The sequence below is a fragment of the Echeneis naucrates genome, chromosome 16 (assembly GCF_900963305.1).
Source record: "Echeneis naucrates chromosome 16, fEcheNa1.1, whole genome shotgun sequence".
Taxonomy (NCBI): Eukaryota; Metazoa; Chordata; class Actinopteri; order Carangiformes; family Echeneidae; genus Echeneis; species Echeneis naucrates.
Window position 1 is genome coordinate 10,662,381 of NC_042526.1, and position 16,680 is coordinate 10,679,060.

General features: G+C 39.5%; 1 protein-coding gene across 1 annotated transcript in view; it reads left to right on the plus strand.

Annotated features, from left to right (window-relative positions):
- The first annotated feature begins 2,387 nt into the window (after nucleotides 1-2,387).
- Nucleotides 2,388-16,680, plus strand: part of shank3a (SH3 and multiple ankyrin repeat domains 3a) — a 118,398-nt gene continuing 104,105 nt past the window's right edge. Inside the window, exon 1 of the mRNA XM_029522747.1 lies at nucleotides 2,388-2,509. Within this exon, the coding sequence (XP_029378607.1) occupies nucleotides 2,447-2,509 (63 nt within the window). The 5' untranslated portion in view covers nucleotides 2,388-2,446. The remainder of the gene's footprint in view (nucleotides 2,510-16,680) is intronic.

Genomic DNA, 16,680 nt, shown 5'->3' on the forward strand with positions numbered 1-16,680 from the left:
GTTTTCTTGCCATTTCATCTTTATTAGTTCACTATAACTACCGGTAGAAAAATTTGCTGGCCAACACGGGCAACTGAAGGTGGTAATGTGAGAGTTATGATGATCAGATCTTCAAACATGGCAAAGAAAAGTATATTAATTTTATAACAAATTTGCAAATGGCAAATATTCTATTTCGTAATGGCACTGTGTCTTCGCACCTATGTTGGTGAAGCAAGCCCATTCCCAGATTTCCCGTGTATGGTGCCTTCATGTGCATTCTGAATGACAGGTGGGGAGAGAGAGCTGATATGACAGCACCAGGAAAAACTTTAAAGTTTCTCTATCAGTCTATGGGCAGTGATGCTGCAGCCCCATGTGACTGTTGTCAGTATGTCCTATGGTTAGTCCAACTGTGAGGGGTTCTGTTGTACCTAGGTGGTAAATGCTCCATACATGCTGGCTGTGGTTGATATTAATGGGTAATTAAAATGTCAATTTAATGATGACTAGTTCAACCAACCTCATTTTCTCTTGCTTATTTCGCTCTTTCCCCAGCTGACCAAAGTCAGGTTTTGCTTTATTTGCCTTTTCAAATTCAGCTATCGCTGCAGGATCTTGTCGCTTGTGATATTTCAAAATTTTTTTCTGTGAGAGCTATTTTGTTTGATTATATTTTGGGGTCTTGATATCAACAGTGCGATTAGCAGCAATGTGTGTTGGTATTTCTGCAGCATGTACTTTAATTTCTATTGCCTTATGTGAGCTTTTGAATGCATATTTGTTTGCATATCTGCTTGTATGTGTCAGTTCTTGTACCCACATTATCTTTATACTCCAATCTACTGCCTTGGCCATCTTGAACAAAGATGGCACAGAGGACACGATGGAGTGTAGCACTGACTTAAGCTCATAATGAATAATTTACAGACCTGCCACAAATGTTTCATGGTAAATTTTTCTTGCTGGAGAAAATCATTTGTTGAAAGCGTGGAATTTGTAAGTGGCAATGCTTAAAACCTTGAAGTATATACACTACACACTGCACTGCGGTCATGCGTCCATGTCCTCTGATAAGCATTTCCACTGTCAAGCCTCCTACTATTGAGGTCTTCATTCCATTGAATATGACAGTGTGAACTGAATAAACCATTGCCTACAGCATGTTGGTCAACATGGAAACAGCACATTGTCTATCGTAAAACATGACAGTTACTGACTAAAAATTAAGGTTATATTGACATCATTTGTTTAGCTGCTAATCACAGTCCCAGTGTTTGAGGGGTCTTTTAGATCAGTGAATGGAGAAAAAAAAAAACAAACAAGAAGAATCCACAAAACCATCTCATTAGTGGGAACTTTCTGTCTGCGTAACACCTCTTACAGATAAAGTGACGCATCAAGGCCAAATTCTGCACGACATTGATCTGAACAAACAATACCCCTCCACCCCCCTTATCTCTCCATGTACTGTCCTGACATCACCACAAAACATTAGTGTGTGTATGTGTGCGTACGAGCACAGCACTGTCACACTCGATGCACATATCTCACATTGTAGCATAATCACTGCCATGTGCTGAGAAGTTCATCCATTTATAATGAACTGAGCCTTAGTGTCACTTTGTGCCAACACTGTTTAAAGGCAATAAGTGCTTATACATAAGGAGGAATCACCAGCCTTTGTGTAATTATGATACAAATGTTTATTGCCAATTTTGCTATTTTTTTTTTTTTTAATTGACTTTGTCTAGTTTTATTTTAAGACTGTCTGTTCCTCTGTTGCTAATTGCGATTATTTTGGTGCAAATCTGAAGTTAAACAATTTCACATCAGTCTATAATAATGATATTAGTTTTGTTTCCAAGTTCCTTCGGTACTTATGTTCTTTTTGTGTTTTTTCCCACCATTCCTCTGTAATCTCCTCTTACCTTCTCCTCTTTGCCCCTTCCCTCTCTGCCTCCCTCCTTCCCTGCCTGCCTCTCTCTTCCTCCCTCTTCTCTCTCCCAGGCGACTGATGCACACTACAAGCTGTGTGTGTGTAGTGTGAGCGAGAGTCATTGTGTGTACGTGTTTGCCTGTGTGTGTGTGTGTGTGTGTGTGTTTGTGCGTATGTGTGTGTGTGTGTCTGTGTCTGTGTGAGTGAGTGAGTGAGTGAGTGACTGAGTGGGTGTATGTGGGTGTGTGTGGAGAGAGAGAGAGCGACACATAGACTACACGGAGCATGCCTCTGCGTCCGGCAGCCGGCAAACATGAGCCACCCAGCCCTCCACGGCAGGACCAGCAGCAGCAACAGCACACATACACACACACACACACACACCCTTACATACACGCAGCAAACGGCAGCCAGGGGGCCAGCACTGACAGCGGCAGCTCCCGGGAAGAGGACAGCAGCGTTCCTGTTCCTGTCGGTGTTCCGGCTTTCCGTCCCGGTGCACAGCGGAGCCACAGTGCAAGAGCACCCATGGAGGAGCCGACAGGCAATACTGTGGTCATCCGCATCGGCATCCCAGACCTGCAACAGACGGTAAGAGCTCGTTCTGTGGCCGCTGCTGAAGAGAACATAAAAGAGAGGGAAGCTGCTTCCCCCCTGCCTCTCTGGCTGGGTGCTCTCTGCCTCTCTTCTGTCTGCTTTATGGGCTTTGCTTGATCTCTTTGAAACATCTTCAGTTTTCTGTCTCCTTTTTTTTCCTCTCCATCCTATCCCTCTCCTTTGCCCCTCTTTCTGTTTTTGGTATGCACACTACGTGGCTGTATATTCTGGGGGTTCCACTCCCCCCCTGCCCACTGATGGCTCACTAATAAATCTACCTCTTCATTAACTGGGCTTCAGCTGACTTTGACAACTGCCCACTTAGGATGAGAACAGGGAAGGGAGAGAGGGATGAGAATGAACATGAGGGATAGAGGGTTATGACGGGCATTGTAAATGCATAGGAAGACACAAAGTGGAGAATGGAGATAGTTATACCTGAGCCGTGGAACTTTACCTCATCCTATGTCTCTCTCTCTGCTTTTGCCCTGTGCCAGCAGGGAGATCCAATGCTACTTTCTTCTTTTAACTCTCACTGTCATTCTCGTGTGTCATCAACAGAAAGAATACTGAACCATTACACTCTGACACTGACCATCTCCCCTTTCTTTTAGTTTCAGTGTTGAATATGTATGCACCGTCTCTCTTCATGAAAAAACATTGGCCTCACACAAGCATGTATGTCCATAGTGATATGGAATGGGGCACAGGTGCAGACCCTAACCTTGAGTTCATTCATTGTTAAAAATGTGGTGATTCACAGTTATGTTCCTTTTGGCTATACCTATTCCATGTACGTCTTTCTTTACTCTTACACAACAACACTATTTCCATTAAAATGTACTTTACAAGTCACTGGTTAAAATCATCTTGAATTGAAAGCGATGGCTTGGAACCGCGAATATCTGCAAAGAAGTAACATTTCACCCATCACTGGTTGGAGCATGAAATGCGGCATTATCACTTCAACGTATTCCTGACTCCATGTTTGTTTTCTCTATGTATCCTTGAAGCCAATATGCACACATACTGTCACACGGTTAAAGAGATGCCATGTGACATTTTCTATGTGAAACACACCATTAAGCTTTTTATTATTAATGCTCTTCTGTGACAACACCACTCCTACTGTGCTCACGTTTCCACAGGAGAGGTCCTGTGCTAACAGTAAAATACAGATTAAACCTTCACAGCTAGTCTATCCTAAGATGGCCAAAGGCTAGAGGCTGTTTTTGGGTTTGTTATTGTTGATTACCTCATTGTTGTTGAGTGCATGGCTGAAATGACCCATTCAGCTTCAGTGCTGCATGCCAGGAAGAAAGTAAGGAAATAAAAGGAGAGCAGTTGTAAAGAAAGCAGAGAATTCCCCAAAGGTGCTGCACAATCACTGTCTGTGAACGAAAACGTTTTTCAGTCAAGCACATACACAAACTTCTACAAAGTCACTAACATACTCAAGGCCGCACCTATTTCTTTTCCATTTATATGCACACTAAAACACACCTAAATTCCCTCTTACACGCATGCACATTTGTGAGGGTGCATGCATATGCACAAACAGGCAGACATTCCCATAATTCCTAATCTCATTACTGTGGGACTTCCCTTAATGAGGTTATGCAATGTAAAGGATTAGTTTCACTTTCAAGGAGTCACATTTAATTTGGTATATGGACAGTGGGGCAAGAACACTTCTAGAGTGGCATGGTGATAGACAGAAAGACTAACAGAGCGAGAGCCGGAAAGTCTGACAGACAAACACAACCAGATGAAAGATGGCCAGACTCTGACAGTTTGAATCTTTTATGGAGCAGTAAAAAAAAACAAAAAACTTGTGTGTACTCTGAGTAAGCAAGAGATTACACTAGAATAGTCTGCTTGAAGTAGGATTACACATCTCCTGCTGTGTTTCAAGCCTGGATCAGCAGAGAGAAGTACCATGCAAAGATCACACCAGGCAACACTTCCTTTTCCGCAGGAGAGCATTGGGGAACCACAGCTCATGTAGCAGGAAGCCAAATCTAAAATGGCTTGACCCACCTTTGTCCTTCTCCCATAACAGGTCAATAACATAATTTTTATTATTTCAATGTGAAGGAGATAAGAGAGAGTTCTTGCGTGTGTTATTCTTAGTGCTGTGTTTGGTGGTGAAATGGAAAAAAGTTGGGCTTGGTATGATGAAATTTTTATTTTTATTATTTTTTTTCTCCCAAATTTAGTCAATTTCAACCTTTTTTTTAGAGGCTTTCCTCTTGGTAGACATCCAAAATCCATGATAGGGCATGGGATGGATTTGGTGATGATTTAGACTAAGCAAAGTCTATTATTAGATAAAATTGTTGCTCACTCCTTAGAGCAACTTTAACTAAGTATTGTGTCTTGGGAGTAGGAGACAGTACTGTTGGATGAATAGTTGATACAACCATTTGTTCAGTCAGATGGTCAGGCAGATTATTTGCGAAGATTGTCTTTTTTATTCAAATCCCGTATCATTTGTCATTTATCATAACAAATCCCACTGTCTCAGTTTCTATGATTGGGGCAAAAAGAGACATCTACCCAATACTGCTAATGGATGTCATTCATCTCTCAGGAGGGGAGGGAGACACTGATATAAATAGTCTTCCCCACTACTGTCTACCTGCATTCAGGCTTATTCTTCATTTTCCACTTGCTTTTTGTGATATTTGTCTTTTACTATTTCTGCCTGTACCTTTCACACATCTGGGTCCTCAATGGCAGTTGATTTTCAGGTACCCTTTTAACAGTGCACTCACGGCTGCTTGATGTTTCATTCAGGACACGGGTCTTGATGATTACTAAAACCCTCTTTCTCTTGTTGGCATACAGTTTCTATATGGTTCATTGAGAATTGATTACAAAAATTAAATCTGAGCCAGCTGTCATAATGCAAGGTCTGCTTTGGGGACAGAGGCAATGCTGCTCCAAAGAGGGATTTTTAGCATAAACTCTGTAAACATATTTGGTGAAGGAAGATCTATGTTTAAAAAATTGTCTGCTTTAAAAATCCCTTGGTTTTGGCCTGGATATAATTCTCTGTCTCTTGTGTAGCTCCTTTCTTGGCCAATTTACCAAGTACTGATGTAAGATAGACCTTACGTGAAGGCCTCATTGAGCTTATAGTTGAATGCTTACCTACCAATGAGAGTACTGCGATCAATTTTATTATGTTTCCTTCCTGTATCTAGCACCTCCTTTATAAAATCATCTATTTTTTTCAGTTAACTACCAACTGCCCACACCGTCACGTGGACAGTTTTGACAGTTCTAGTCTTTCTTCTAGCTCTAGTTTACCCATGTTCATCATTGTTCTGCTTTAACAAGTAAAATGGACCCTGCTGCTACAAAGCAGTTCATTCGTGCTGCTGGCTGGACTAACACAGTTTGGTCAATACATAGATCGGCTGGTTGTTATGCACAACCAACAATACAGCGGCTGAAAAAGTTATTATTATTAAGTTATTTCTAAGAGCTACAAATTTGATCCTACACTTCCTCAACCAAATTGTATTAGAAAATTATCACTGTAGAGTAGCTGAGTTATAATAGTTAAAAGAGGAAGGCAAACACCTTCCAAAGGAAGTATTTATACAGTTTATCAAAATGTAGGCTATTTGTTGGAATTTCTGATAAATTTCTTTTTACTAATGCTGCTAGGGCTAGAAAACTGTAATAGTTGAAACACTCAATATTTATACATTTTTCATTCATTTCTAATAATACGGTGTTTGGGTCTATATTGACCTATGACCTTTGAAATAGTTGCTTACTTTGTCCAAATGTGACTCCTAATTTATGTACAGGACAGCTAAATTCCAATCCAATGCTCACCCGTGAAGGTCAATAACTAACACCACACATCACTGCATTGTTTTTACATTTCACATTTCATTTGGTGCATATTTATTATTTAGTACATGTTCCTAGTTCAAGGAAGATATTAATGAAATCTTCCATTTGAAAGATGAAAAACAAAAATGTGTATTTTTAAGAAAAGTTATGGACTTAGGAAGGAAGAACTAAAATGCTGTGCATTAGAAAAAGTCAGTCGGTTTAAGGCTTCTTGGTTCAATTATGACAGTCCTAGATACTACACAACATCCAGTGCTGTTAGTTTCTTTAAGAGCAGGTGTGAATCAACTTAAGCCTTCGTGATATATTGAGCCACTCTGATGGTGACAAGCTTCTGTTCTGGCATATTGTAGCGATCACCTTTCGTGTCTGGTACTTACTGAGCTTTGCTGGTTTGTGATTATTGCTTCTCCCAACTGAGCTTCCTGTTCTGTTGCGTTTTAGCTATTGCTGTGTCTTGCCATTACGCTGCAATGCAGTTACTTTTGGATTGTAGTTTGAAATCAAAGCATTTATCATTTTGGCTCGTGTATCTCTCACATCTGTCATTATTGTAAACAGAAATAGAATAGAATAAAATACCTTTTATTGTCATTATACTGTTGTACAATGAGATTGGAGAAGGGTTAGGTTGACAGGCAACAGAAGAAACCTTTTGTTTGGGGATCTCCAGGGGCCTCAGTTAGGGGGTTACGGTTAAGCCTTACCCTAACCCATCCCATTGTAGGTTTCAGTGGTGAAGACCTATTCTTGATTGTTACACATTCAGGGCACTGTATATACCTTAGCTTCTTCAACTTGAAGCTACCAAACAAATATCTCTGGTAGCACAGTAGTAATGTTTCTTCTGTGCTCATCTCACCACCTCCAGTTGTGATGATCCTTTTATTGTACGCCCAGTGACAGTCATTCTTGTTAAGTTTGACAGTTATGTAGATAATTGTCTATCGATATCTAACTTTCTGTTGTAGCAATTCAGCACACTTTCTCTATTTGTCCATAAATATTTTTTATAGATATATATCAGACTTTCCTGGTTTCCTAACTAGATGTGTTTGTCTGCCTCACTTTTTTTGTCTCCCACCATCTGCCCCCTCTTGCTCCCCTTCTCACTGTCTTTCATTCACACTTCATGATTTTTTCCCTGCTTCTGACTTGAACCTTACACGCAACAGTGGTTTGACAGCTCCTCCAAATACTCTCTCTCACACACACAGATTGGCATATGCAGTGTTGTGTCCGTGATTGGTGGGCACACCTCTACGGAAAACCTCTCACGTCCCAGTGCTCCTATTTTTAGCTTCATTCACAGTAGCAGCATGGGCACAAGACGTGGCTCGCATATTCCTACTTCCATCTGGCCACAAAACCCATGAAGGGAGGGAAAGATAGATAGATAGATAATGAAGAAAGGGGTCGAAAGGGTCGAAAGGACAGAAAGAAGGAGTATTTAATTTTATGGCATACCTGAAAAGATTACATGCATTTATTCCAAACCTCCATCTGCTGCAACATCACTATAGCTTCTTTAGTGGTTGTATTTTTCTTGTACTGGGGAAATACTGTGATTGTGATGTGACAAGAGAATATAAGCTGTTTTGGGGATAGTGTATTTGCATACTTATGAATTAAATGATAAAACAATTAATGTGAGCTAGAACAAAGGCAACTCATTTAATTCTGTGATTGGTTTATTGATCCATTCACCTTTTCAGTTAAGTCTATTGTATAGCTTTTATGTGGCTTTTTTTCTTTACCACTCCAATTTCCTTTGTGCTTGTTTTTTTTAATGCATTTCTTCAAACTCTCTCTCTCTGAGTCTACTCTGAGGGGAGCCTGGGAATATAAGGAGACATTAATATTAGCCCAAGACTGCGCTTTTGTTAGAAGTCTGGTGGAGAAACTCATTGTGTTTGTGCAGCAGGAACACCCTCTTCTGTTGTAATATTGGGCCTATAACTGGAAAGGAGAGGGCATAGATTTTAATTTGTGATTTCCAGTTTTGGCCATTTCAAATCTGCCACCAAGGGACCAGATCATGTAACTGAGTGGTATCTTATGAGACTCCCTCTCTGTCTATGCAGTTGAACCAAAATTATGCATACAGTGGCAAACACTCAAAAAGCATTTTGTCTCTTTAGTCAGTCCATTGCACCGTGCTCTCTTCTTTCCTGCCAATGGGAAAAGGAGACCCCCTGGCAATTCACACACTTCCGAATCTCTCTGCTCTTTTACTGTTACCTCTCAGCAGTAGTTTTTTCATCCTTACCATCTTACTATGGGAAAATAAAAAACGTCATTGCGGTCACAACCCTACAGCAAGCGCCACACATAATTGATTTACACTGTTGATCAACATTGGGCTCTAAATTGTGCTTATCCAAATTTAGACATGATCATAATAAGACTTATCAATAATATTCTTCTTCATAAACTTGAGGTATCATTTTAAGCACTGTGCTAGAAGTTTCTAGAGATGTGTACATTTCATTTAACTCACATGGTTGCAGATTGTACATTGAGGGGTCGCAGTCACTCATATGTGATAGAAAAACTTCATAATCCATACTGGGCGTTCAAGATAAAAGAAAATTGTACATTTCATTAATTGAGATAAATTTTAACTGTGAAGGTATAACAGTTAAATATCTCAGATTAGTCCCTTAAAGCATATAAAAATGACAATGATTCATTTGTTTTTATATTATGTAACAGAAGGGAGATTGGATGGAAATGAACATTCACGTGTAAATCTACCAGATTATAGCCACAGCTAGTTTCGATCTGTAATCCTGGCAGGCTAGTGTAATAGAGTAAAAACACATTTAAGCACAATAACAGTAACAGGGTAATACAGTAACAAAGTAATATACATTTAAATACAGAAAACAGAGAGACTCTTCATTTACTTCTTAAAGCGGTGAGCAATTTACACTTAAAAATTAAATTATACTTTGTTTATTTTGTGATGTGTGTATGTGTGGAGAAGTATGTCAATGTGTGTATTTATGCTTGTGTGTTTGCTTCTCTATGATTGCTTATATCTCTCTGGTGACATAAACTATAGATCTTGTTGGCATATTCAGTCTCGCCTGTCAACAGTAATGGAGGAGAGGACTTTAATCGATATTGGTTGTGCTTGTGCGTCTATGCGTGTCTATGTGCATGTATGCCTGGATAAATACTGTACTTGAATATGGCAGAGTGGAATTAGAATCCTAATTCTAATAATCTAATAATCCTAATCCTAATAAAAGAGAAGCTGCCGTTCACTCTTGGCATTTGTTAAATATCATTGTATTTGCTATATCAAGCGAAAAAACCAAATTAAATATAAGAGTCCTGCAATCATCACAAATCGTCATAACTACTGATTGTTTAAATGTCCAGTTTTTTTGGGGGGGTGATTAAGTTTCAGAACTGCATTGTGTTACATTTGTTTCTGTTCTATAAAGAGCACCACAATCAACAGCCTCCATAAGACCACAGAACTGTTGCATTTGACTTTATTTAGTTTTTGTGTATGTGCCTTTTAATATGGCATCTAAGTATATACTTAATCACGCCTTGTATATACATTCAGGTGTCACTGCTTTATGTGTACACGTGCTTTTTTCTTTAAATATTCCATGTTTTGTAGCAGTTTACTCATTCCTTCCTATGAGCATTATTTTATCTCATATTCTAGTCGACTCAGCTCCAGTAGTGGCTGTGTATTCTCTTTTGGATAGCTTATTACTCTATGGGTTAATGTGTGTGTATGTGCGTGCGCGTGCATATCTGCACACAGAATTGTGTGCGCTTGTCTAGTAATTATTGGTGATATTGATTAATCAAGTGGTTCCTGTGGCCAGTGTGGGTAATGGCTGAGCAGTCACACCTGTGTGTGATGAGTAAATGTGCTATGCTGCAGGCTGAACAATTCATTGTTACAGAAAACTGTGTGTGTGTGTGTGTGTGTGTGTGTGAGAGACACAATAGGAACAATTTAGCTGTTCACCAAGAGTAGCTCTATACTCAGATGCTAGCCAAACCTAAAGCAATCCAGTAAAAAAACTTTCCTACAATAACGCTTACTTTCTTGAAGGCTAAAATGTTACATTTTGGTTCACAATATTTCAGAGAAGTGGTGGTACCACTGTGTGTTTATGTTGAAACCTATAGTTTCAACACATGTTGTGTTATGCTGGGAAATGCTATTGACATAGGGTCAGTCTAAGCTCATTGATGTAAGTGGGCTTGACATGATATGAAGGATTAGGTTTGTCACATGACTGCATTTACCTTAATAAGGTGTCTGTATGTGTCTGTACACTGACTGTGCTGTAGGGAGTGTTGTTTACTGTATGGTGTGAAAAGCATCGTTAAACTGACTAAATCCATCCATCCGTACATACATTATGTATACCACCTATCCATGCAGGGTCATGGAGGGGACGGGGCCAATCCCAGCTGACATTAGGCAAGGGCATGTTACACCCCAGAGAGGACGCCAGTCTGTTGGAGGGCCAAATTATAGAAGTAAACAATTTACACTCATAGCCACATCCATGGGCGATTTACCTGGTATACATGTTCTTCGACTGTGGAGATAGCTTGGACACCCAGAGGAAACCCTCACATGCAAAGACAGAATGGATAAAGTCAACAGAAAGTAAATCCCAAATAAGTCGAATTTATTGACAATTTATCCTGTACAGGGACATTTTTAGAAGTGCCTAGTTGAAGGGTCAGTCAAATTTGTAACCCTCTATCAATCTAATGGAATCACATTCCCTTTGTTGTTTTACATTTGCATTTTGATTGCCATCTTATTATTGCCAGTAGTCTATAATTTTAATGAGTTTGACCTTTTTAAAGTTGTTTTACATTAATGGAATTCAATTATCTAATGTGGACTTGACACATAACAAGGTGATATGATTCACTGACAATCTGCCTCACAAAGAGTGAAATCTGCTGCCACTGTGCTAAGAAGAGGGTGGTCTGTGACTGGCCATGGCAACCAAAATGGTTACAGAAGATAAAGAAAAATGATTTCAAAACAGTATTTATCCATTTGTTTTTTGCAATATGACATTCAATGTTTTCACATGGAAATATAGTTGAATTATTCATTTTTATTATGAGAAGGACTGAGAACAGCAAAATGTTGTCAGAATGGCCTAAAAAGAGAGCATTTGGTGGACAGATCACCAGGAGACAAAGCAGGACATCAAAACACACTTGTGGGCAATGAGGCAAGTTGGCAGTGACATTTAACAAAAGCCTTAAAGTCAGTGGAAGTCACACAATGGACGTCAGACACTAATGTGTGTCAGAACTGACACATCAGAGAACAATCCAGCCATACCACAAAGGGTCCTGTATCCTTCGCTGATCTTGTCAGTGATGCGTTTCACCCTGATTATGTGATGTCTTCCAAAGTAGGCCAAACAAGTTTTCAGCAATTCCTTAAATGTTCCAAATATATTATCTAGCAAGCTGGTTTATGAATGCGGTTGTTTTTGGATTAATGATGGTAATTTGGAAAAAAAAATGTAACAAACCATGTTGCATTTGAAAATGGAAGAGACTTTCATCAGCCAAATGATTTTTGGCCTAGCTACACAAATGGGCAAATATAATGACAAATGAGTTGTTATATCACATATTGGTTGAAGACATGTATATGGTCTAAGAGCTTTAACTAACGACCCCATTGGCCGGTTTGAAAATTCAGCAAGTTTCCTTGGCAACCAGCTAGGGTGCACTTCTCCTTGGCACGCCCTGAGAGTAACTGGCTGATGATATGTAAATTTAAGGAAACAGAAGCTAAAGTGGAAAGAGAGACTGAGAGGGAGGATGAATGTGTCCTGTGGGTTAAAATAAGGTGTCTGTCCTGTGGATCTACATAAAATGCACTTTAAGTGTGTTCGCTGATGGCAGACAGCATTGTGCTGCATCTGTCTGATGCTCTTGTTCAGATGCAGAATAGCTCTCCGTGTCATGCCACCGTGGTCCTACACAGGATGATGCAGAATGAAGTCTCTATTCACAATGCAGTGTGTGGCAGACAGTGTGGAACAAACAGTGTCAGACAGAGCTGCTGGGGAATATCCCCGATAAAACACGTCTGTAAGTTCTTTGCTTTAGATACTCTACACTATGTGTGCATTTTGGGAGTTATGGAGTTCTCTCATTCTTCACTAATTGTCCACCGGTGTCTTTTTTAAACAGTCTGTAACAGGGATAGAGCACATTTCTCCATTTCCACTGAAAGAGCTGATGGTTCCATCTTCTGCTTCAGTGTCTAACACTCTTAAAAGATGTCATAACCTTCTTCACATGTAGAAATGTTGGATTAATAAAAGGGAGTCTGAGAAAGTTTTTGCACTCACCCAGTGCTGTGTCTGTTGTACAAATGAGGCCAAATGCTCAATTTGAAGTGACGACTGGTGGCCACTGACCGGTGTTTGGTGCCTGAGGGCTTTTTAAAGATTCAAGTCCAGGGTTCTCTGCAGATGAAAGATAAGAGTCCTCTGAGTGTCAGCATTTAAAGCTGTTCAATTTAAAGCTGTTAGAACAGCCCATCTCTAAGCCCTCTCTGCCCGGCTCACACTATCTAATACACTTTCTCAGTTGCTACCTCTGTTCAATATTTGCAAACTCTTGTGCAGTAGTACTCTGTTTCTGAAATTCTTTCTTTGTTCACTCATTCACTGTTGATTATGTGAAGGACAATTTAAAAGTTTACTCAGTGGTGAGAAGCAAGTTGAGATTTCAGATACTTCGTCTTCATTTTACAGTATCACTAACAGCTGTAACTCAGGTATCTTTCAAAAGTGACACAGTGCCAGTGTTACGCACGAGTGCGTTCAATGAGTACGTTCATATTTTGGTGACTGATAAGTTCAGTTCTCAACCAATGAAGCATGGCTAATGCTGTACTTTTATTCAAGTCATTGTTTTATTGGTGTAACATTTGACCAGGAGGATCTCTTTGACTCAAGTACTGGGGCTGTGTACTTTGTCCACCACTGCTGACAGGTCTTTATCCCGTATGTGTTTCATACAAAGGCTTGGATTTGAACTTTTCAATGCCACTAAAGTGTTGTGGAATTGACTGATTAGGAACTAGAGGTGTTAGGAGGCCAGAGGAGACCTGTTTAATGGAGCCAAACAAAATAAGCTGGCACAGACTTTTCCCTTCTAAAGTACATCACTCTCTGCATGCACATGGGTCACTCGCTATAATAATACCACATTGTCAGCCTACCGGAAACACTGTCAGTCATAATATTTGATCAAATTTCTAATCAAAAACCAGTTGAGTTGTTTTCTCTGACTATGGTATTAAATGTAGATGCGCCGCACACACCTTCACTTTTTCCTCAGCTTTTTTTTTTTTTTTTTGGCAACTGCCCCCCTTCAAGACAAATTCACCCAACTATTCATATCAAATGGGCAGCATGAATTACCCACTATTGTCCTTAATTAGAGAAAATCCAACCTCAGCATTTTCTGCATGAATAGAGTGAGTAGTGTGTGTTTCTTTCAAGGTGTCTGAATCTTGATGGTAGCCCATTAATCCAAGTTAATTGAACCAATGCTGTTTTCCCCTCCTTGTCTCAGGGGGGCTAGGATGGTAATAGCTAGGATACAAACCCTTGGGTGGCGTGTTCATTTTCTGTTATGGGATGGAGTGCTTGGAGATCGACCAGAAGGTCCGCTGTGTGCAGACCTGCTGTTCCATTTGGGCAGTGAGGCTTAAGATTGAAGAGAGAGTCTTGCTTTTGGTATTTCATTGATTATACCGTATATCAAACAGATTTGTTTAAAAGTGGGCTCAGCTGTAGTGCGTGATTACCAAAAGGGTTGAAATAAATGTGTGTTAAGGTGTGTTGACTGTAGTAGACATAAATGGAAACACATTGTGCTTATGTTAGCTTGTCCACAGCCAGATGTGTCCTTGTGACATGTTTGCTTGTAACAGCAATATTTCATGGTCAACTGCATGCAGAGATGTAAGAAAAGGAAAGCTGCTGTTTGTGTCCAACCCAATGTTTCACTGATACTAAATTACATGTTTCACAGTGATTTTGAATTAATGTGAAAGTCTGAGGGAAAGGCAGTGGACTTATTTAAAAAAAAAAAAATAAATAAATAAAAAAAATCCTAAAAACAAGAAACAAGATTTTATGAGTTATGTGATGATGAGAACAAATTGGTAAAACTCAAAGAAAAGTGGTTTCTCGTCTTAAAAAATATAATGGTGTGATTTGGCTCTGATTGAATGCTCAGCTGAGTCACAAAGATTTAGTGAGTTTAACAGGGAGGAAAGATGATGATAATGGGACATTGTACTTGAATGACTGTCAGCATGTTACATTCAAGTCAACACCCATAGATTAGAATTTAGGCTGGTGTAACTTTTAATTACATCGCACTGTGACTGATTCCCACTCCCCTTTCTGATGTGTCACTTAATGGAAAACTAAGTTGTGTAAACTAAATTTCAGGTGCTCTATCAACTTCGACAACAGTCAACTAAAGTTCTCTTAGACATAAAACGTGTCATTCAATTTGCTAATAACAGATTTTAGTTTAGAATCGATTACGACTGTAACTGATGAATCTGCCTCTCAATTCTTGTGTGTTATTGGCAGTAAGATGTTCTCTGATGCAAAATTACATGCCAGCCAGTTCCATATTACAGTGAATGTTAAGTGTGATATCACTGTTGCCATGTTTAATATCACATAGTTTTTGTCTCCTGCTACACCATGGCTCTCCTCTGATCAGACTGTAAGCTGAGCTCCCCCTGCCTTAATGTTGCTGAAATTTCATCACTGCTCGCTGACAGCTAACAATGATTATAGCTGTAACAACAACGATAATTGTAATAAATAAGTTTGCTTATTCATCACCTAAGAAGGCACCCAAGAAAACAAAACACACTTTAACCCACTATAAGTCACTATAACAAAGCTGGACAGAGGAATAGAGAACAGAAGGTCAGAAAAACACATTACATTGAAGAAAAAAAGATGTATGGAATACTTTAGAATGAATACAAACAACTTTAGAGAGTAGATACAGTTAAGAAGCAATAAAAAAGCAAACAACAAAACATAGGCAATAAAATGGCAAAATCACCAAACTGCAAATCTGTAAAAATAGGTTTTACAAAGTAATTGAATATAAGCTACAGATTCAGATTCTGCTTGGCTTATCGACTGCAACAGTTTACTCCAGAGCTGAGGGGAACTGATGGCAAAAGCACCTTTAGATTTTAGAAGAGGCAAAAGAGGAGGGGGAGAGGGGGGGGGGTTGCTCCTGAAGTGCTTTTAAAGTTATCAATACAATCGCCAAAATCATTTCTCAAATGGAGAGGGAGTCAATGAAGACAAGCCCAGATTGGGGTGATGCAATATCGTCTGTTAAAATCAGTGCTGCATACTGAACTAATTGGAGGCATGAAAGTGACTGAAAGGACAAAGTTGCAGAGATCAAGTCTTAAAGACAAACGCGTGAATGACTTTCCATATCAGAGTTGGGAGGTGTGTTTTTTAATTGGGAGAAGTTTGACTCGTTTGACTTTTGTGCTGAGTTGTGATGTTAACAACTTAGATTTGAAAAGACAACACTCCTAGATTTCTGACAACAGACTTCCCATCAGCTGATTAGACCCAAAGGACATTTAGAATCTTTATTATAACTATAGAAGGGGTAGGCTGAGGTTTTAGACAGAGAGGATTATGTGTGGGTATTTTTTGAAAGTATTGTAACTACCACTAATCTTTTTTAGTGTGAAGTAGATGCTCTATGTTTATTTCTGCATTCCAATTAAAAAGAGTCAAAGGCCTTTACTTCATTGACCAGTGCACACGATGGAGGGCACTGCACAGGGCATGAATAGCATATTTGGTTTACTTTAGCTCTTTTATCAGGGCATAAAACAGGCACAGGCAACAGGCACTACAGCAGACAAATTGTTTAAGAGAGTTGTACTTTATCTCTCTAATTCATCATATAAATGAGGGGTAACACAAATAATAAAGCAATCAGGGTGCCATCTCTGATTGCCTTCAAAAACCAGGTGTGCCTACACCTGGGTGAATTCATTTTATAAGATTTTGTTTGTGGCTGGTTGAATAGATATTAGGCGCTTTTGCACCAACAGTTATAGTCTCATTTGTCAGGAACTACAAACCGGGGTGCGTCCCCTAGAACTACAAACGTTCCAGAGCCTTTTATCTGTATGTATTCACACTGCCAGTAGGACGCTGACCTGACGTAAGCCCATCAAC